The sequence below is a fragment of the Pseudomicrostroma glucosiphilum genome (assembly GCF_003144135.1).
Source record: "Pseudomicrostroma glucosiphilum strain MCA 4718 unplaced genomic scaffold BCV69scaffold_17, whole genome shotgun sequence".
In the NCBI taxonomy this organism is placed as follows: domain Eukaryota; kingdom Fungi; phylum Basidiomycota; class Exobasidiomycetes; order Microstromatales; family Microstromataceae; genus Microstroma; species Microstroma glucosiphilum.
Window position 1 is genome coordinate 24,871 of NW_020289929.1, and position 19,049 is coordinate 43,919.

General features: G+C 56.4%; 9 protein-coding genes across 9 annotated transcripts; 4 read left to right on the forward strand and 5 right to left on the reverse strand.

The window, feature by feature from the left end:
* Positions 1 to 229: 229 nt before the first annotated feature.
* On the forward strand, positions 230 to 2,030 carry BCV69DRAFT_285179 (hypothetical protein). Its single transcript, XM_025493311.1, has 3 exons — positions 230 to 724; positions 797 to 1,238; positions 1,338 to 2,030. Exons 1-3 carry the CDS (start codon positions 297 to 299, stop codon positions 1,782 to 1,784), a joined length of 1,317 nt encoding a protein of 438 aa, XP_025345357.1. The 5' UTR covers positions 230 to 296; the 3' UTR covers positions 1,785 to 2,030.
* Positions 1,843 to 4,421, reverse strand: BCV69DRAFT_78142 (acetyl-CoA synthetase-like protein). Its single transcript, XM_025495522.1, has 5 exons — positions 4,064 to 4,421; positions 3,388 to 3,961; positions 2,978 to 3,283; positions 2,432 to 2,884; positions 1,843 to 2,344 (listed from the first exon to the last, which is right to left on the reverse strand). Exons 1-5 carry the CDS (start codon positions 4,283 to 4,285, stop codon positions 1,902 to 1,904), a joined length of 1,998 nt encoding a protein of 665 aa, XP_025345358.1. The 5' UTR covers positions 4,286 to 4,421; the 3' UTR covers positions 1,843 to 1,901.
* Positions 4,422 to 5,516: 1,095 nt separating this feature from the next.
* Positions 5,517 to 7,403, reverse strand: BCV69DRAFT_242837 (glycoside hydrolase; the record flags this gene model as incomplete). The annotated part of the gene is made up of 1 exon (XM_025490045.1): positions 5,517 to 7,403. A coding segment is annotated over one exon (1,887 nt), but the record flags the coding sequence as incomplete, so codon positions are not given.
* A 1,091-nt stretch (positions 7,404 to 8,494) lies between these two features.
* BCV69DRAFT_78249 (hypothetical protein) lies at positions 8,495 to 9,956 on the forward strand. The gene has a single exon (XM_025495523.1). The coding sequence runs from the start codon at positions 8,902 to 8,904 to the stop codon at positions 9,643 to 9,645; it is 744 nt and encodes a 247-aa protein (XP_025345360.1). The 5' UTR covers positions 8,495 to 8,901; the 3' UTR covers positions 9,646 to 9,956.
* Positions 9,957 to 10,022: 66 nt separating this feature from the next.
* BCV69DRAFT_285182 (hypothetical protein) lies at positions 10,023 to 11,383 on the reverse strand. The gene is made up of 3 exons (XM_025493312.1): positions 11,025 to 11,383; positions 10,514 to 10,627; positions 10,023 to 10,419 (listed from the first exon to the last, which is right to left on the reverse strand). The coding sequence occupies exons 1-3, from the start codon at positions 11,059 to 11,061 to the stop codon at positions 10,331 to 10,333; spliced, it is 240 nt and encodes a 79-aa protein (XP_025345361.1). The 5' UTR covers positions 11,062 to 11,383; the 3' UTR covers positions 10,023 to 10,330.
* A 175-nt stretch (positions 11,384 to 11,558) lies between these two features.
* Positions 11,559 to 13,627, forward strand: BCV69DRAFT_274026 (hypothetical protein). The gene is made up of 3 exons (XM_025491025.1): positions 11,559 to 11,808; positions 11,887 to 12,473; positions 12,572 to 13,627. The coding sequence occupies exons 1-3, from the start codon at positions 11,582 to 11,584 to the stop codon at positions 13,258 to 13,260; spliced, it is 1,503 nt and encodes a 500-aa protein (XP_025345362.1). The 5' UTR covers positions 11,559 to 11,581; the 3' UTR covers positions 13,261 to 13,627.
* On the reverse strand, positions 13,306 to 15,227 carry BCV69DRAFT_78379 (hypothetical protein). Its single transcript, XM_025495524.1, has one exon. The coding sequence runs from the start codon at positions 15,134 to 15,136 to the stop codon at positions 13,352 to 13,354; it is 1,785 nt and encodes a 594-aa protein (XP_025345363.1). The 5' UTR covers positions 15,137 to 15,227; the 3' UTR covers positions 13,306 to 13,351.
* A 210-nt stretch (positions 15,228 to 15,437) lies between these two features.
* Positions 15,438 to 16,565, reverse strand: BCV69DRAFT_295374 (hypothetical protein; the record flags this gene model as incomplete). Its single annotated transcript, XM_025493904.1, has 1 exon — positions 15,438 to 16,565. The coding sequence occupies one exon, from the start codon at positions 16,563 to 16,565 to the stop codon at positions 15,669 to 15,671; it is 897 nt and encodes a 298-aa protein (XP_025345364.1). The 3' UTR covers positions 15,438 to 15,668.
* Positions 16,566 to 16,827: 262 nt separating this feature from the next.
* BCV69DRAFT_252929 (L domain-like protein) lies at positions 16,828 to 18,272 on the forward strand (the record flags this gene model as incomplete). The annotated part of the gene is made up of 3 exons (XM_025490494.1): positions 16,828 to 17,115; positions 17,202 to 17,678; positions 17,763 to 18,272. 3 exons carry the CDS (start codon positions 16,828 to 16,830, stop codon positions 18,270 to 18,272), a joined length of 1,275 nt encoding a protein of 424 aa, XP_025345365.1.
* Between the last annotated feature and the right edge of the window lie 777 nt (positions 18,273 to 19,049).

Below are 19,049 nucleotides of genomic sequence, written 5' to 3' on the forward strand. Positions count from 1 at the left end.
GTGATCAGCTTGCGATCATGTTACTGGTCTGGACATGGTTGTGATCGTCGTCGTCGTCGTCGTCGTCGTCGTTGGCAGAGGTGGCAGTGGTCTATATCCAGCCCGTGGGACGATGCGGGTGGCCTGGATGCGCCTTCTTTGGCCTCCGCCTCTTTCCGTCGGCGCGCGGCTCCACAAGCAAGAATTTCTGGCAGTGGTGCGAGTGGGAGTGGTAGCATGGCGGGGGGGACAAGGAAGTGTCATGGTTGGCTACGATCCTCCCCGTCGTTCATCCACTGACCATACATTCAGCAGACATGGCCACACCATCGTCATCCTCGTCGTCTGCTGCGGCTGCTGGACCTTCGTCGTCCACGCTGCCTCCTGTGCCAAGGGCCACGTCTGTCCTGGTCATCGGCATGGCAGGCTCTGGCAAGTCGACGTTCGCAGGCGCACTGTCCGACTATGTATCCCAGCAGGCCGCCCAGCAGCAACCAGCGGCGGCAGCTGAGGTCACAGAAGAAACACCGCAGTCATCGCCAGCATACATTGTCAACTTGGACCCCGCAGTCAATTCACTCAACTACGAACCATCGGTGGACATTAGGGACACCATCGACTACAAGCGGGTCATGGAAGAGTACAACCTGGGACCCAATGGCGGAATCTTGACCAGCCTCAACCTCTTCACAACAAAATTCGACCAGGTATTGGGCATCTTGGAGAGGAGAGCAGCAGAAGTGGAGTGAGTCAAGGCCGGTCATCTGCTACAGTGCCGCTTTAGGGGTACTCACCATCACCATTTTCCCCTCGACAGTCAGATCATCCTCGACACGCCCGGTCAGATCGAGATCTTCACATGGTCTGCATCAGGCACCATCATCACAGACTCACTAGCATCGGCCATGCCCACTTGCGTAGCCTACGTGGTAGACACACCAAAGACGACGGCCCCAGCGACCTTTATGAGCAACATGCTCTACGCCTGCTCAATCATGTACAAGACCAAGCTACCCCTCATCCTCGTCTTCAACAAGATCGACATGCAGACTCACGACTTTGCTCTAGAGTGGATGTCCGACTTTGAGACGTTCCAAGCAGCACTCCAAAAGGGAAACGCAACAGACAACGTCGATGTTGCGGGAAACTTGTCCGGAGCAAGGAAGAGTACAGGAGATGGGAGTGGCAGTGGGAGCTACATGAACAGTCTCATGAACTCCATGGCATTGGTTCTTGATGAGTTCTACAACAATATTAGGGTGGGTAGAAGCGCGCAGCTCATCACAAGTCCTGTAGACTCTTTCTCACCATTCTCACTTCAACCACACACACTCTCTCTCTCCGTCCCTCTCCACCAGGCCGTCGGCGTCTCCTCGACGACCCACGAAGGCATGTCCGATGTCCTCTCTACCATATCCGCCGCCCGGCAAGAGTATCTCACAGAGTACCGTCCGGAGCTAGAGCGTCTTCGCCAGTCTCGCGTGGAAAAGGAGAATGCTCGCAAGAAGGAAGAGGTGCGGCGGATGATGAAGGACCTGCGGGTGGGTGGCAAAGGGGGAAACCCCGCCGGCGGCAGTGGTGGGTCAAGGGCAGAGGATGAGGACAAGGAAGATCCGAGAGTGACGGCCATGATGCGTGGAGAAGAGGACTACGACGGCAATGGCACTCTTTTGGATCCGGATGAGGAGGAGTACATGGGCCAAGGCGCTGCGCAGGGTCAAGCTGGACAGCCTGTACGGAGAGGCCCTGGTGCAACCGGCGGGATCAGCATTGATGACGGGACGCAGTGGCCCCCTGCGGCGTAGACTGGAGGGGAGGCTGAGGATGGCAGGCTGTACATTGCAATGCGTATTTCAGAAGGCTGCAAGACATGCACAAGGCGTGTATGGATGAGATCGAGCCTGAATCTCCATGCGGCACTCTTACAACTTGCTCTCCCTCTGTCCTTCTTGCACATTACTCGTACTACCAGTCGCAGCGCCTGCAGCAGCAGCCGCATAATCCCCCCACCCCTTCTCCTTTGCAATCTCCAACACTCTAGCCCTTAGCATCTTCTTGTCCACTTTACCCGCCGGATTACGCTCCAGTGGCTCGCGCTGTACATGGATGAACTCGGGCCACTCTTGCCTATTGGTGAGGATACGGCGGGCGGTGGCTTTTAGCTCCTCTTCGCTTGGGAGTGCTCCCGAGGAGGAAGAAGAAGAGGAAGAGGAAGAGGGAGAGACGCAACAGAGGACGGCAATTCGCTCCCCCCACTTCTTGTCCGGAAGGGCTACAGCGGCCGCTTCGGAGATGGCTGGGTGGGCGTAGATTCCCTTTTCGACGACGGTGCAGGAGATGTTCTCCCCTCCGCGGATGATCAGATCTGTTTTGTGTGACGAGGAGAAAGTAAGGATCTATCAGTCTCGGCTCTAGGCCAAGGAGGCGAGATGGACAACACTCTCTTACTTACCCTTGATTCGATCACGGATGAAAAGCGCTCCATCTTCATTCATCATGCCCACATCGCCCGTACGGTAGGTGCCATCAGGCAGGAAAGCCTCCCTAGTAGCTTCCGGCCGCCTATAGTACCCTTCGGCAATTCCCGCTCCATGAATCCATACTTCTCCCAGCTGACCTCGCTTCACTTCCTTTTTCGTTTCCGGATCCACAATCCGAATGGTAATCGTAGGGGGAGCCCAGCCTACCGAGTCGGGCCAATTGACGTAGTCGTCGCAATAGCATCCCGTAGCCATCGAGTTGGTCTCTGTGGCACCATACCCTGTACCGGTGAGACCGCCTTGCGTCTTTGCCAGTAGCTCGGCAGAGAGCTCAGAGGGAGGCGAGGCACCTCCGTGCGTCACGGCTGCGAGCGTGGGCAGGTCGGAAGCTGCCGTTGCTAGTTGGCGGACCATGTGCGCGGTAGCTGTAAAGGGGCGACGAGGGAACGAGCACAGATATGAGTGAATCAGCTCAAGTACCCCGTCGAAAAGTCGACGGCTCTGCACCTCAGACTCACCTCCGACTCTGGTCAGTCCCCTCTCCCCAATAAGTCTGACCGCCTCCTGCACATCCCAAGAATACATCGAGATCATCTCTTCTCCCTTTGCCATTCCAGTAGTCATTGTGCTCAGCAGTCCTGCAGCATGGAAGAGTGGGTAGCCAATGAGCGTCTTGACCTGTGGTTGCTGTGCAGACTCTTCTGCGTCAGGGAGGGGTCGATTACGACGTAGGTAGCAGCGAGGAACGACGTAGAGTGTGGCTCCGAGGTTGTGGAGTGATTGACGCTGCGTTGCGAGAACACCTTTGGGTCGACCGGTAGTGCCTGAGAGCAAGAAGGGGAGGTGTGAGAATATTGACGCATGATGAAAGGAGCCCATCACATGAGTATGCTCCCCTCTCCGACACAGTGCTGCTGCCTCTACTCACCCGAGGTGAAGATAATGGTAGCATAGTCTTCCGGTTGCAAGTCCACCGAGGGCAGCGGCACCTGTTTCCCTCCCACACTGTCCTTGGCTTTCTTGACCACCTCATCAAAGTCGTGTACCCGTCTACTCTCAGAGAGATACTCTGCCCTCTCCTTTGCGGACAGTCTGCCCCTTCCCTTTCCCCTCCCATACGGTACCACGATCAGATCGCGCAGTCCTGGCTCGCCCTCTTTGCCCTCCTGTCCAACCAGACTGGCCAGTGCACCAACCCTCTCTGCGTCAGTGAGGACCAGGGAGCATCCCACGTCGTTTGTGCAAAAGCGCAACGTATCCTCGTCGGCAAAGGCGTTGAGGGATACAGCTACACCCCCGCATAGGTGAACAGACCACCAGGAGATGGTGTGCTCGATTGTGTTCCTCATGGCAATTCCTACGCGGTCTCCCTTTTTTATACCGAAGCGAGTGCAGAGGGAGTGGGCCAGGAGAGCGGAGAGGTCAAAGGCTTGCGAATAGGTGAGGGTATAGGTGTGCTGTGGGCCATTGGTGTAGGTGAGGCAGGGCAATGAGGCAAAGGTCTGCGGGATGTGAAGGAAGGCAATAGTAGAGGTGGTAGTCGTGGTCAGCTTGGGAAGTACTCGACGTCCTCCCGATGCCTCTTGTAAGTGTTCCCCACTCACTTTTGACCTCTCGATCCAATAAGCCCGGTAAGTAGGCCAGGGCATTCCACTCCACACCTTCATCTTTCTTCCCTTGATCGTCTTCTCTTCCACCTGGAAGAAGCCACCAGCGACATCGGGCGAAGTGAGGAATCGGTCGATTTCCTTTTGGGATGCGAGAGAAGAGGGCGGCAGAGCAGTCGAGGGGCCAAAGGTGGAGCGGTAGAAGGGAGAAGGAGCCATGATGAGTAGAGGGAGAGGCGTGTCCACGGGTGGGAAGGGAGAGAGGAAGGACTGCGGGATGGGCGAGGGAGGACAAGGTAGGGTGAAAGGGATGGCAAGGCAATGCAACGCAGTGCAAAGCCCAAGCGGGTACCAAGGGTGGCAACTGCTGGGCGACACTAGCTACTTGGCCTGTCTGTCTGCCTGCCTGCTTGCCCTGCCCTCCCTCCTGCCGTCTCCGGCTCGGCTTTCCTGTGGCTGCCCCGCTCCGGGATCTCTGTTCTACCCCACACTTACTTCGGCGCCGGGCCAAAGTGTTGCTTCGTCTGTGCCATGATTGCCGGTCGCACGGACGGACGGAGGTTGGCCTCGGTCCGATTCTCCGGTGCGGGCGAGTAGTGCTGCCCCGGCAAAGCGAGAGGCAGAGAAGAAGAGCAGAATTGCGGGGGGTGAGGGGATGAAGCTCCGACGTCGAGGTTCCTCTGCCGAGATGGCTGCTCTGCGTCCCGCCATGCATTGCGCGCTGCCTGCTCACTTGACCCTGCTGCTGCTGTTTACCCGCACGCACCACCAATCTTCAAGCTGCAGCCTCGGCGTGGCGTGGCATGGCATGGCATGGCCGGACTCCGCGTTATTGCGCCAAGGTGGGCAAGCGAAGTAGAGGGCGGGGGTCAGGCGAGTGGGGTCAAGTCTGACCCAATGTCAAAAGGGAACAGACTTGCTCCCACGCTCCCACATGCGCAAGCTGACCATTGTCACACGAGTTGACAAAGGCAAAGACGAAAGACCAAAATTGTGGGGGCAAAGGCTTTCATGGCCAGTGAGACAAGTGAAGAGCACTCACACACAGAGACACACAGAAGCAATCAAGCGCTTTTGGATGAAGGCAGTGCATGCTGCAAGGTCGAAAAAGGTACAGAAGCTATTATGCAAACATCACAGCGCTTAGATGGGTGGGGGCGGCAAAAGTAGTGTCCTTTGAGATCCGAAAATGTGTAAGAGAAGAGGGAAAAAGGAGAAGACAGCAGGAGGCTAGATGACCGCATCAAGGAGGGTAGTACAAAGTGAATGGAAGTCGAATGTGTCTTTGCTCAGCAGTACTTGACTCGGGAAACGCTTGCAACGCCTCTCATCTCCGGTACAGACGAGGAGCAGAGGTGGCCCTGGCTGCAATGACTTCCACTTCTCTCTTCGAGGGTGCGCTGCCAGCTCCCGGAGGGCAAGGGAAACCACTGGGCAGCGTGCCATTGTAGTAAGGACCAGGCATGGCACAGCCAGCAATGGCAACCCACATCGGGCTCGTATCGCTCGCATTGTACCAGCTGCCAATCGTTGGTGTAGCCTCGCCCTTTTGAGAGACGGTGAACGAAGGCATTGGGAGCGAGGACACAGCTCCAGTCTTTGTGTATGCTGGCAGCGAAGAGGCAGGAATCGTCATGCTCTGCGTCGTCGTCGTCTCCAGCGTCGCTGGTGGCCAAGCATTCGAGGCAGCCACCGTGACCGGATAAGACGAAGCTGCACCCGTCTGCCATGCTGACATAGTTCCAGACCAAGTCGTAGCCGAGGCAGCAGTGATCGAGCCCGTTGTGATCGTCGAGGCCAAATCCAGACATACCGGGTCCGACAATGCGGCATTGAGATCAGTGGGCAGCCAGCCCTGTTGCAGACCTAGCTTGTAGTTCCACGCAGGATTCACAGTGGCATTGGTAAGGGTCGAATCGCCAATAGTCCAGGTCCAGAAGAAGAAGTTTCTCAACGAGCTCATTTGAGCAATGGCGAAGTTGTGGAGGTCCTGGATGTGAGAGGCATTGTAAGATGTCCAGTCATCAAAGGGGGTACACGATCCGTACACTTCGGTGAGGCCGGGGTAGGTTCCGTCGTATCGGACTCCCTGCCCGACGTTGTTGAGATACAGACCGCAGTCGTTGATGGCAAGAGAGAATTCACCGGCAAGGTACAGGCCGTGCTGATTGAAAGCGTTGCTGGTCGTCTGGGAGAACGAGTTGCAGACGTAAGCAATTTGAGTATCATACGAATTTGTGAAAGGTGGTGTAAAGGCGACGTAAGGGTGAGTGTCGTAGGCAACACGGTCGGAGTTGGTAAGGAAGTTCTTGAAGTTGTCCAAACCTTCAAAGCCGTCGTGGAAGGCGATCATCGGGCCGTTGTCTGCTCCGTAGCCGGTAATGTTTCGTACGGTGAAGTACGCCTCGGCATAGTAGGACTTGAGCTGCTCGGTACCGATACCGAAAGGCAGATTTGGCTCATTGAGGACGCTGAACATCGGGATCACTTTGCGGATCTCGGGCTGCGTGATGAATTCGGTGAGGATTCGAACGTAGTTCAACGCTCGTTGAGCATTGGCGATGCCCATCACACCATTCAGGAAAGACATGTAGCCCAATCGTCCAGAGTGGTTGTACGTATTCTGCCCTCCAGGCATGGCGTGGAAATCGAGGTTGATCCTAATTCCGTACTTGCGGGCCCATTCGATGGCCTTGAGGACGTACTCCCAGGACACCTTTTCTAAGAACGTCTCCCCCTCGATGGTCTCAATGGCCCAGAATCCAATAGGCAGTCGGACCCAGTTGAGACCTGCTGCTGCAATCTCCATAAAGTCGGCCTCGGTAATGAAAGTGTCGTAATGTTGTCTCATCCGCGCCTCTAGGTTGGCTTGGCCACCTTCAGCAAGGTAGAGGGCAGATAGAGTGTACTCATCGACGGCAGGCGAGGATGTGTTCGCATAGGGCTCGTACAGAGCAGGAGCAATGAATGGCTCAGTGACGAGCCATCCTCCCAGGTTGACACCATAGATCTTGTCATTTGCCCAATCCCAGTCCTCAGACAAAGGCTTTGTGTAGTTTTGGGCCTGCGCCGAGTCGTCTGTAAGACCTGATGCCCACCTTCCACCGAAGGCATTTCGGTAGACGACAGAAGTTCCATTGGCGAGGACAACTGTCGATCCGTCGGTTCCAGAAGTGGCGTAGTTGTTGTACTTTGTACCATCCGAACCCGAACCCGAACCAGAACCAGAGGAACTGGATCCGCCATTCCCAAAGATGAGGCCGACTGGCACAGCGACTGCAACGGCGATGATGAAGACGATCACGATGACGACCGTCGCGATGATACACTTCCTCTTCCTGGAGGCTCCCTTTGAAACGCCATACTTGCTCAGGACCTTCTCTCGCGTGTGTGATCCGTCGTCTGGAACACCACCGCCAGGGGTGGGCGACCTGCCCCACTCGCCATCTTCGTACTTGTTCATTGGCACATTGAGACCAGCGATCGAGTCGGTGTCCTTGCCGAGCATCTGAGACGAACCATATGAGTTGATGCGTGACCGTCGGTCATTGAAGGCTGCGTAGCTATCTGCAGTGGAAAAGCGATTGGCAGTGAGCCATGCAGGGGTAGATCTGCCGGAAGGCATTAGGCCTTCGTCTCCCTCCGTGCTAGGCACAAAGGAATATCTCGATCCGCCGCCGAAGGATGCCATGGGAGGAGTGGACAGCATGCCCTGAGACTCGAATCCGCTATTGAATGCGGGAGAAGCCAGGGGGGAATATTCTGAGCCGTACTGATGGACACTCTCCCGCCGGTATTGCGACAGATCACCGCTTGGCATCTGCGACATTCCAGTGGGACCACGCGAATCTCGGAACGATCGGCGACCAGGAGACAGTGGCTCCGGCACGGGATCGTAGGGTTCGTCTGCTGGTGGTCGGCTGTGACCGGTAGCGTACGACCCCCGACGTGGTGAGGAGAAGTACCCATCTGAGTACTCCTGGCTGGCATGGTCGTGGCCCGAGGAGGACTTGCGGTGTGACATGGCTGGAATGGAGAAGGGGGCAAATGTAGTGAGAGGCTGCAGAGGATTAACGAGTAGAGGCGGGTGAGATTGCAGGGTCGGCGAGGGTGAAAGAACAGCGAGTGGGAAGGAGGAGTCGAGGAGCGTCAGTATTGTGTACAATCGCTACCGGTGATCCTGCCAAGGTGCATATGTTGAACGGTCGAGCCCCCTGCCCGCGATGCTAGTGCCCGGTAACAGCACGTGAAGTTTTTGGTGGGGCAATAGAGCCAATGAAGTGCTGATCGGCCTTGCCCCACCTTCCTATTAAAGATCTCCGTCTATGCAGGCTCATCTGCCACCACGTGCTGTGCTCAGCAGTCTGAAGCAGATATGCTCTTGGCCGCGCAGATGATTCCGTCAAAGAGCTGAGGTTTCGGGCGTACTCACTGTGAGGGCCGGTGCTAACTAGAGCTGCTTGAGCCAGAAAAAGGAAGAATCCCGAGGCAGAAAGGAATGACTTTGAGCAAGCAGGTGGTAGCGCGTGTGTACGATGGGTTCGAAGCCGAGTCGATTCGGTGTGTAGGGGGCACGGCAAGCGATGCGAGTGCTACGATGAGACGGAGGCAGGAGGCACTTGAGGCACTTGAGGCACTTGAGGCACTTGAGGCACTGGGAGCACCGAAAGGACACGAACACCAAGGGCGAGACGGGGTGAAGAAGAGGTCCCAGGTAGATGGTGGGGGGAAAGAGAGTGCAGGAGGAAGCAGGAAGGAGGGTGAGAAACGGAAGCCAAGGAGAGCGAGAGGGTGGAAGAGAGGAGAAGAGCGAGGTGGGAATATGACCGATATGGATGATTGCCCCCTTGAGTGTGGGAGCAGCACTACTTGCTTGGCCCTTCGCCCGAAGTGGGCCGTGGTTGCTCTGCTGCTGCTGCTGCTGCTGCTGCTCCTTCAGGGTTTCAAGGGCGAGCGGGGTGGGGCGCATCATCCAATGGCCGTTCGTCGTCCGTCGGTGTCGTCTGTCGTCGTCGGTGGTGGGTCGCCAAGACTGGCCCTGGGCCGAGGTGCCTGGGGGGCGTTGCTTCTCCTGCCGCGCCACGCTTCTCCGACGCAGAGGACAGTGGAGCGGCACGGAAACCCAAGCAAGCTACAAACACAAGGGCGAAGAGCAGCAGCAGCAGCACCTGCACCTGCGCCTGCGCCTGCACCAACGGCACCCACCCAACAGCACCACCAAGGGTTCCACTCCAAGCGCTAAGCTGACGAAGACGCGCCCGCCGCCGTGCCTCCGCCCTCTGCTTCGCTTAGCCGCTCCAACGGGCCCGCCGGCCCCGATTGATTCGCTTCGCCCTGCTGCCTTCCATACTTGGACCTCTTCATTTCCGCCGGTTGCCAAGCCTACAAGGCCGAGCGAGGAGAGACAGTCTGAGGAAATGGAGCCAAGCCAGCGTGCAATGCAGCTAACGCGCCATGCAGCCAGAGTCTCAAAGAGAGAGGAATGCTCGCGTGGGGATCCAGGGCTAGAATACCTCATCTGTTCACGACACTCCCGAGTCACGCAACAAGTGCTTACCTGCCTGCGTGTGAAGGCGTAGAAGGATCATGGGAATCCGCGACCCCACTTGCTGAGCTAAAGCGCCTCGCCCTGATAGACAAGATAGGCGCGAGGGAAACAACTTTGCTCACCCCAAGTATCGGCTTCGGAGACAAAGCGTCTTGCGACCGTGGGAACGCAGCACGAATCCAACAGGACTGAGGCCAGGCCACCGCCCCTCGCTTTCCGCGACAGATCCCATCCGTGTCTTAAACCATCAAGGTACTCTTGATAGTGAAAGAGAGAGAGCGACAGCACTTGCAGACAGTGGCAGCAGCGGAGATACTTCGGCTACCACAGCAGCAACGAGACACACACAGCTCTGGTACGACCACGGAAAGGCGAGGGATAGCAGTGACAGAGCAACACAACCCCATGGTCGCAACACTCGCGCGGCTATTTGGCCCTGTCAGTAAGCGACCCTGCATAGCCCTCGCCTCGCCTCGTCTCATAGACACCAAGGAGACGGAAGTAGAGCGACTGGCAGCAGTCTTCAATCAGGTCTCCGCTGCGACATTCCATGCTTCGGGCAAATACCCGTACCTAGCCCACCCGTTCCGATCAACCTGCAGCAACGCATATACTGATCTTAAGGCTGATTGATTGAAAGTCGAACGGGACAAATGCAACGAGGGCAGACTCTGCCGACCTCGCGTGTTCCTGATTTCACCGCCTACTCCAGCATTCTACTCGTCGTGCTCGGCGAACTCCAGATGGCCAGCCTTCGAATTGAGGTAGTGGTTGCGGTGCGATCCCCATGCGATGACTCCGTATGCTGCGACGCCGAGGGGCAGAGGCAATGGCACGAAGGAGGGAACGTCAGTACGGTGGGTTGGAGCTAAGTCGCAAACGATGTCTCTGAGACTCACTGGCAGCAAGGATGGGTCCCCAGTAAGGAAGCTTGGTCATGAGCCTCTTGTAGCCGTAGAAGACGTACTGACGCAGAGCTCCGTGCATAGGCGCTTGCTGGTTCGACGAGATTCCTGTCATCAGCAGCACAAACAGAGTGGAAGGAAGTGTAGGTGAGCATGCTGCCGTGAGAACATTCGACTGCTCGAATCGGAACAGTGGCTAGTGCAATGTTAAGTCCCTCTACGATCGATGGCCGCTGCTATCTTGACCGATGAACATCTCGGACGAGTCCCCCAGCTGGACCCCAGGTCAAGGTGAGAGACCTTTGGCCCACCTGATCGAAGTACATCTTGCCATGCCGCCCGTGGAACAGCTGCCACGGCCCATCTTTTTCCAGATGAGACGTCGCACAGTCTCCGCCTCGTAGCGGAAACCATCAGGGGTTGGAGTGTCCCTCAACGACAGCAACTGCTTCTCACGACATCCTGTAGCCCAGTGTGCTTCCTTCAAGGCTGCCACGAGACTCACCGTATTGAACGATTCCCCTCTGCTTTGGTCCTCCCATGTCTCCCCACCATCCCATCTGACAGTTCGAACGTCCGTCCAGCGGAAGCGTAGAAGTTAGAGTCCGTGGGAGAAGAGAGGTCGAAGTAGTTTACACCGTTGAGAGCGGCGACGCATATATGATTAGGTCAAGGTCGATGGAAGAGGCGGGTAGAAGACGAAGCAACGGTATGCGGGTCAGAAAGCTGAGCATGTGCCACCTGGATCTTCACCATCCCGGCCTCGGCGGCGCTGCAGGTCATACTCACGTACTTCTTGCCCGTAGGCATCCCACTGTTCAGAGGCTGCGATGGGATCATGATTGTAGCGAGGCGGGAAGGGTGATATGCGTGAGGGGTGAGACGAGGTTCAATGCTTCGAAATCCCGGCTTGTAGTCTACCCATGCGACTGTCGGGTGCCCTCGGCCGCGCAACGCGACCATCATCGGAACGGAAGGACGGAAAGGCCTAAGCTGGGTAGCCCCTTCCGGCGCTACTCCCAGGTACATGCTTCCTGCCCCTGCCCCTCACATCAGCCAAGCATGAACGCTGCTCCGACTCCTGCGCCCGGCGTAGGACCTTCAGCCATAGGCGACGCTGAAGCTGGACCATCCGCCTCACCAGTCTTAGACGCGGTCTCGTCGTCATCCACTGCCATTGCCTCTACCACCGGGACAGCCTCTGCCTACAAGAGCCGGCCGGCTCGGAGGCAGATCACTCCTCAAAGAGCTGAACAGCTCAGACAAGAGGCAGACAAGTCAACCCAGACGTGAGTGAAACACTGTGGGTATAGCTGATGATAATCAGTGCCGCAACTGACGATAAGATCTGTTGTCCCACTTTACAGCGGCGTCTCGTATAACATCTGGTACAACAAGTGGTCTGGCGGAGACCGTGAGGCCCCGGTCCAGAAGAAGGCGCCGACTCGCTGTTCGATCGCTCGAGATGCCGGCTATACCCGCGGAGACTTCCTAAATGCTACCATCATCTGTCTTCCCTTTGCCAAGGGCCGTTGCTCGAACGGCACGGACTGCGCATACCTGCATCGCCTCCCGCCTTCAGCTAGTGAAGCTAGCATGGCTCAAGCTCATACTGCCACTAATGACCAAGGGCGGGATGTCTTTGGGCGGGAAAAGATGGGAGACTACAAGGATGACATGGGCGGTATCGGCTCTATCCAGCGAGTCAACCGGACGCTGTATGTGGGCAGGATCCACGAGGAAGAGGACGATCTGAGACGCATCTCTAACGGGGGCGGCGCCAATACGCCCGGCGGCCCCTCATGGCGTGATGGAGGTAGGACAGTGAAAGGCGGTAAGAGCGTTGGTCAAGCGAGAAGGGAAGGCGGTATGGCCCACAAAGGGCCGTTCGTTATGAGCAACACTGAGAAGGTCCTGAGGAGGCACTTCGGTGAATGGGGTACCATCGAGCGAGGTGAGTAGGCGTTGAAGAGCAGAGCGCTGGCATGATGAGGCCCAGTTCCTGACCCATTGAGATCTCATCTCCTCTTTACCGACTCGTCGTCTTCACAGTCAAAGTCCTACATCATCGTGGATGCGCATTCGTGACCTATCTGTCGGAAGCCTCTGCTCAATTCGCAAAGGCGGCCATGTCCAACCAGTCCCTCGACCACGATGAGATCCTCAATATCCGCTGGTCAACAGAGGATCCCAATCCTGGTGCCATTCAAAGGGAAAAGAGAAGAATGGAAATTGAAGGCGGCAAGAGGGTGCTCGAAAACATGACGCCTGAGGAGTGGGAGGTGCTGAAGGCGCGAGAGCAGCTAGAGGCAGGCGAAGACGGCAACAAGAGGATGAGAATCGAAGGCGCTGGCGGGACTACTGCTGAGGAGGATGAGGAGATGGCTCGCCTCATTGCAGAGAATCAGAGGAACTGGGAGGAGATGGCGCGGCAAGAGGAGGCAGCGAAACAGCAGCAGCAAGTGTCGCAGTCACAAGCAGCAGCGTCAGAACAGCAAGTCGATACAGCCGCCAATGGCAAGACCGCGTCGAACGGGTCAGGCAATGGCGCTGCCTTCTTCTCGACTGAAGCGATTGGAGGGCTTGCCCACCTCCAAGCACTACGAAAGCAGCAAGGACAAGCAGCCTCTTCCCCTGCCAACAAGCAGCAGACAGCACCTGCTCCGGCTGGTAAGAGCAAGAGCGCTGGTTTGGGCGGCTTGGCTGCATACGGCAGTGACGATAGCGATGAAGAGGAGTAGCATTGAGCATAGCAATCTAAGAAGCCTTCGCTGTCTACAGCGCAGCATCCGCATGAGACCAGACGCTAACTGAGCGAGACGTGACTGTCTGTTATAAGGTCTCAGGAGCCTCGGTGCAAGGCGACGACACTACTCTGCAGAATGGAGAGCAAGGGAGAGATGCAGAAAACCATACGCATAGAACCGACTTCAGTGACTCATACTTTTGCCCCACCCTCTCATTGACGTATGCTGCCCGTTGACGGAGGTGTACACTCACCTGCATGGTAGCCTTCAGCTTTGCCCATCGATTCCTAACATCCTGCGCCTCGCGCAACTCCAGTCCCTGCGTCTCCCTCTTCTCATTAATCTTCACCAAGATATGTCCAGCACTGCCCAGCTTGCCCGCACTTGCCTCGTGTGTGATAAGGAGATCCTCCCACTGCTGCCATTCGGGCAGAACGCGTTTGGGCCCCTCGTGAGGCCGTCGACGACGTTTGGAGGGAGTCGAGGGTCCGGCGAGGCGAGACTTGTCGTCAGCATCATCGGCGTCTCGAAACATGCCTTCATCCGAAGAGGAGGAGTTGTAGCGCTTCTTAATCTCGCTGGTGGATTGAGACGAGTTGTACATTAGCTTGCGGCTCTTGGATGCACTGTGGGGGGACCGACGCTCGAATTTGACGGGAGACTGCTTGCCTCTGCTTCGAGACTTGGTCGGTGTCCTCTGCGCTTCCGCCACTCGGGCCATACCAGCGAGGGCTCTGCGTTCGATCTCGTCTGCGATCACTGCAGGTGTTCGAAGGAGGACGTTTCCCTCAGCATCGCACTCGACGCAGTCCTCCGAGTCCGAGGTGGAGTCAGCGTCGGCTTCAGAGGTGGAAGAGATCTCAATAGCCTCATTGAGGTCCATGCCTCTGGTCGCTACGCACAGCTTGCGCGAAGGGGATGCGCTTGGGCTTGCATGGCCGTCTCCGAGACCGACACGGCGCTGGCCAGTCATCTCGAATTCTGAGCCAGGAGGATAATGTTTGCGTACCTGCTCTGACTTGCCAGTATTTGGAAGCTTGTCTTCATTGACAGGGAGTCGACGGGCGACGACTTGCTCGGAAGGTGAGCTTGACCTCTGAGAGGCGTCGCCAAATGTAGTTCTAGCGGAGCCGATCACTGGACTTGTCGGCGTTGGCGGCGACGTAGCCAGCCTCGCTCGCGCTCTGACGTCTTCAGGGCTATCGTCACATTCATCATCCTCCACGCCGCGGATCTTACCGTACTTGCGGCTGACCGTGTTGACAAATAAGCGTCTTTTTGGAGTGAAGGACGAGGGACCATAGGTATGAAGTGACATCTCCTCTTTGGGACTCGACATTGAGATCGACTTCGAGTCTGAGGCTCCCGGGGTGTCATGGATCTGCAGTGTGGGATGGAAACTGTCTTGTTCATCATCTTCACTGTCGTCATCCTGACCACGAAAGAGTGATCCAGTCGTTGGCTCCGAGCTTTGTACAAGGGGATCACTTGAAGATAGGGTGATGTTCCTCTGATTTTGCGACAACTGAGCGGCCTCACGACGGTCGGGAGACTCATCCGAAAGGAGGGGATGCAAGGTCCGCTCTGTCTCTGGGTGATGTGGCTTTTGTGGTGTGGTCCTGCCTTCTGCCGCATCCAAACGAGGTTGCAGATTCAAATGGCTTTGGACTCCCATCTTCTCTTTGTCTGGCGACATGTCTCCTTGGCGAGTGCTAATCGCAGAAAAGCCATCCTTGTCGCATGACGATGCCGAGGTGATAAGAGGCTCCAGCGTATCAGCCTCCTGCTCAGGCTCGCTCTCTGCAGTATACTGCGCCAGCTCATCCTCAGATTCCACAGCCGGAAGTGTGACTGACTCTGGAACGGACATCTGAAGAGGTCTCTCGAGCGAAGGGAGTCTGTCGTATCAGTAGTAGATGAGAATGAAAGATGCAGAGGAATCAGTCAGTCAGTCAGTACAGACGACGCAGCTTTGCTCGCACGACGCGGGCACATGTAATCGTCGTCATAGATCTTCCGTCTTCCATCTTCCTGTCTTCGTCGAGCTCCCACGCCGCTCAGGCACCGGTTCCCGTTGCTGCTACGATGCAGAAGCAAAGCGCACACACGCACAATTGATCGACAGACAGACAGGCAGACAGATACATCCCGAAAGTGCTCGCACGCAGAGTAAGAGTGATGGGAGAGCTGTGATGATTGCATTGCTTTTGCCTGCTTAGAGCTGCTGGTATGAATTGAGGAGACTGAAATGAGGCCATGATGGGTCTGAGTGACTGGATGACTACTGTGCATAAGTGGTGAGGGAAGGTGCGGGTGTAGGTGACACGAGATGCTCCTGCTGCGAGATATGCTGACGCTCTTAATGACGGTCCGTGGAGGCAATTGCCCGTCTGTGCATCCTCTCATGAAGCTTGTATCCTCGACAGCTCCGCAAGCTGCTTCGCCCGATGGGCAGCCAGCTGCTGCAGGATCGGCGAAGGAGGCGTCGAGGAAGTGATCGGCGTCGCCGCCGTCTGACCAGGCTTGACAGGTTCGCCCTGTGCCTGACCTTCTGGCTGTGGATTCGATGGCGTATCGTTGCCTTGCATGATACCATTGAGGTCCAGAGCGTCCTGACCCTGAATTAGCCCGCCATTGATGGCCATGCGTAGAAGGACGTCTACTGCTTTGCGAAGCCGCACTGCCTCGTCTTCTTCGCGAGACCGCACCGATGTTCTTGTGTGAGGCTCTGTCTCTAAGCCTGCTTCCTCTACTGCACCACTAGCTCCCTCCTGCTCCGTTGGCTCCTCTAATGCCAAGCCCGTATCCACCCCGAGCCTACGACCTAGCGCCTCCACGGCCCTAGCCACCTCTTCTGTCCTCTCCTCTGTGCGATTCCTCTGTTGTCTACTCTTTGCGCTGCTTCTCAAGCTCTCCCCTAGGATGAGACCAGCAGCAATGATGAAGAGAAACGCTTCAGAGAGGAAGACGGCGCCGTTAGCCACGGCCTTTGCCTCGTTCAGCGGCCGCACTTTAGGCCGAGATATAGTCGAGGCGTGGTGATGTGCTTCTCCACCACCCTTCTCCCCGCCTTCTCCACCCTCTCCACCATCACCTTTGCCATCGTTGTGGTTCTCCCTCTGAGGCGCCTTGGGCACCAATCCCCACCGTAGTGTCATCTCGACCCTGTGTAGCCTCTGGGCGATTCCGATGCATACCCTGCGAAAGGAGTCATGCTGGGCTGCCTGGGTGCGGAGCTGCGTCGCAATGGGCTTGGCGAGGGTGCGGACGAGCAAGGTGACGATCTTGACCGTTGCCATCAAGAGCCTCAGGTGCGGGAGGAGAGATCGAGAATGAGCTGGAGCTGAGACGAGAGCGAGTGGTGAGCATGGAGCAGAGCGGAGGTGTATGCTATGCTCCTACCGCTGTGCTTCTGGTGTGAGCTTGGGCCACTGGAGAGCAACACTGGCCCCCGCTGCTTCCGTCGCCCGACTGAGCGAAACGCGCCTGCGAATCAAGTTCTTCCGTACGCATGACCTTCGCAAGCCTATCAGTCACACAGTACATCATCCTGAGCTAGCTATGACAGACAGCCATCAAGCATCCTCATCGGCTTTGTCTCCCACGGCGGGACCTTCTAATCCCGCCCCAGCGCGGAGAGTACAGCTGGTAGGAGCCCCACCTCCTGGCCCTCCCATTCCAAAGGACGACACTCACAGCGATGACGATGCTGATCGGCCCGAGGAGGAAGATGACGTAGACTCGGATGACGAGGTAGCTGAGAATGGAGTCAATGGTGGTACTGGTGCAGACAAGGAGACGGAGGAGGAGTTGGTAGACTTGCTCGCCAACTTTGCAGTCGGGGAGGAGGTGAGTGCGGACTGATGTCAGGAGACCGAACAGGACGAGACACAGGCACTGACTGGCTCTGCGATATCCTCCGCATCCCTGATCAGTCACTCGAGCTCACACATCTGTCTCTCAAGACGAAGGATCTGCGGCATCTAAATCTCCCGCGGTTCTCCTCACACCTACAATCGATCTGCCTACGCCAAAATCTCATCTCCAAGCTCTCCCCACAAGACATCGGCTCTCTATCCAAGCTGACCGAGTTAGACCTCTACGACAATGCCCTCGAGAAGACCTACGGCGAGGTTCTCACGAATGGCTGTCCAGACCTACACACACTCGACTACTCCTTCAACTCCATCCGACACATCTCCCATCTCGCACAGCTGAGCAAACTCAAGACGCTCTACTTTGTCCAGAACAAGATTAGCAAAGTCAGAGACACAGACTTTGAAGGGCCCATTGCTGAAACTCTCACAAGTCTGGAGCTTGGAGGGAATAAGCTCAGGAAGATTGAAGGGCTGGAGAGATTGACGAGATTGGAGGAGTTGTGGTTGGGCAAGAACAAGATCGAGAGGCTAGAGGTGAGTATGATGCTCGAGCGGAGCATCAGTAGAGGAAAGCTGACTATCTGATTGCCGTCGTCGCTTTTCCACTCTCCTCAATAGAACCTCGATCCATTCAGCTCCCTGCGCATCCTCTCAATCCAGTCCAACCGCATCACAAAGCTGGAGAATCTCGACCACCTCACAAGTCTTGAGGAGCTCTACGTCTCTCATAATGGTTTGAAAGTCATCGAGGGTCTGTCGGAGCTCAAGAAACTCCGGGTGTTGGATGTGGGAGGAAACAAGATCGAGGCGATTGGAGGACTGGAGGGCTTGACTGAACTCGAGGAGTTCTGGGTGAGTGGGCCGGGAAGGAGAGAGGGAAGCTCGCCCTCTTCCCAACCTCGGCATTTACTGACAACCGTGCATCATCAACCGTCATTGACTGTCCAGGCAAACGACAATCTCATCTCCACCTTTCAAAACCTCGAAGAGCAACTGGGACCCAAGAGCTGTCCAAAGCTAGAGACGATTTACCTCGAGGGCAATCCAGTGCAGAGAAAGGAAGGGAGCGGGTACAGGAGAAAGATCATGCTGACGCTGACACAGGTGGCGCAGATTGATGCGACGTGAGTACAAGGGGGAGGAGAAGGGGGAGCGGACTTTGGCGATGAGGAGAGTGGAAACGCTGATGCTGCATGCCTTCTGCCCATTGTTCGATGTTCACTCGACAGCTTCGTCAAGACGCCCTCGTTGCGGTAGTCGCGTGTTGTACTATACCTGCTTGTCCCTCCAAATCGATTCTTCCGCTTGACACTCCAGAAGCACGACCTTCCTTTGCTCTCCTTTGTTTTGCACACACGTGTACGCACCCAGCAGCTGGAGCTGGACGACTCCTCCCTTTCCTCCTCCCCCTCGATCACAGACGGATCACTCTGCCGACGCGGCAACTTCGGGACAGCGTGAAGTGTGGGGTGCCGGAAAGGGAGGGTAGGTGTGCGGCTCAATGGACTGTGCTTGTGATTTGCCATGTAGATACATCAACGATTGCAATAGGGTCCCCCCTCCTGCTATCACACAGCAAGGAATGGACACACCTGAGAAAAGTGTAAAGGTGTCGTGGTATGTTTTGACATTCTTTGGAAAACAACTCCTTCGAAATGACTTCTATGTGTGTGTGTGTCCTCTCCGCGCTCCGGCCCTCGAAAAGGAGAGGAATTTGGCCACTGGTGAAGGTGCTCGAGTGGAGTGGAGTGTAGTGCTAGACATTCCTGACTTGTTTCTTCTGAACATCGGTAACAAGAAAGGGTCAGGCTAAGCGTAGGTGTATGTGTGTATGAGGGTCTTCCGTTCCTCGCGTCTGTCCAACCGCGAAATTACAAGTCAGTCAGTCAGTCAGTCCGTCCGTCG

Bases quoted from the DNA above. Each gene is read 5' to 3' on its own strand.
- BCV69DRAFT_285179 (XM_025493311.1), top strand. From the start codon at position 297: ATGGCCACACCATCGTCATCCTCGTCGTCTGCTGCGGCTGCTGGACCT. The intron at 725-796 runs GTGAGTCAAGGC...TCCCCTCGACAG, and splicing joins AGGAGAGCAGCAGAAGTGGA to TCAGATCATCCTCGACACGC. The intron at 1,239-1,337 runs GTGGGTAGAAGC...CCTCTCCACCAG, and splicing joins AGTTCTACAACAATATTAGG to GCCGTCGGCGTCTCCTCGAC.
- BCV69DRAFT_78142 (XM_025495522.1), bottom strand. From the start codon at position 4,285: ATGGCTCCTTCTCCCTTCTACCGCTCCACCTTTGGCCCCTCGACTGCT. The intron at 3,962-4,063 runs GTGAGTGGGGAA...CACATCCCGCAG, and splicing joins ATTGGATCGAGAGGTCAAAA to ACCTTTGCCTCATTGCCCTG. The intron at 2,885-2,977 runs GTGAGTCTGAGG...GCCCCTTTACAG, and splicing joins GGGACTGACCAGAGTCGGAG to CTACCGCGCACATGGTCCGC.
- BCV69DRAFT_78249 (XM_025495523.1), top strand. From the start codon at position 8,902: ATGATTGCCCCCTTGAGTGTGGGAGCAGCACTACTTGCTTGGCCCTTC.
- BCV69DRAFT_285182 (XM_025493312.1), bottom strand. From the start codon at position 11,061: ATGGGAGGACCAAAGCAGAGGGGAATCGTTCAATACG. The intron at 10,628-11,024 runs GTGAGTCTCGTG...TGCTGATGACAG, and splicing joins GAGGGGAATCGTTCAATACG to GAATCTCGTCGAACCAGCAA. The intron at 10,420-10,513 runs GTGAGTCTCAGA...TCGGCGTCGCAG, and splicing joins GGGACCCATCCTTGCTGCCA to CATACGGAGTCATCGCATGG.
- BCV69DRAFT_274026 (XM_025491025.1), top strand. From the start codon at position 11,582: ATGAACGCTGCTCCGACTCCTGCGCCCGGCGTAGGACCTTCAGCCATA. The intron at 11,809-11,886 runs GTGAGTGAAACA...CCCACTTTACAG, and splicing joins GCAGACAAGTCAACCCAGAC to CGGCGTCTCGTATAACATCT. The intron at 12,474-12,571 runs GTGAGTAGGCGT...TCGTCTTCACAG, and splicing joins ATGGGGTACCATCGAGCGAG to TCAAAGTCCTACATCATCGT.
- BCV69DRAFT_78379 (XM_025495524.1), bottom strand. From the start codon at position 15,136: ATGTCCGTTCCAGAGTCAGTCACACTTCCGGCTGTGGAATCTGAGGAT.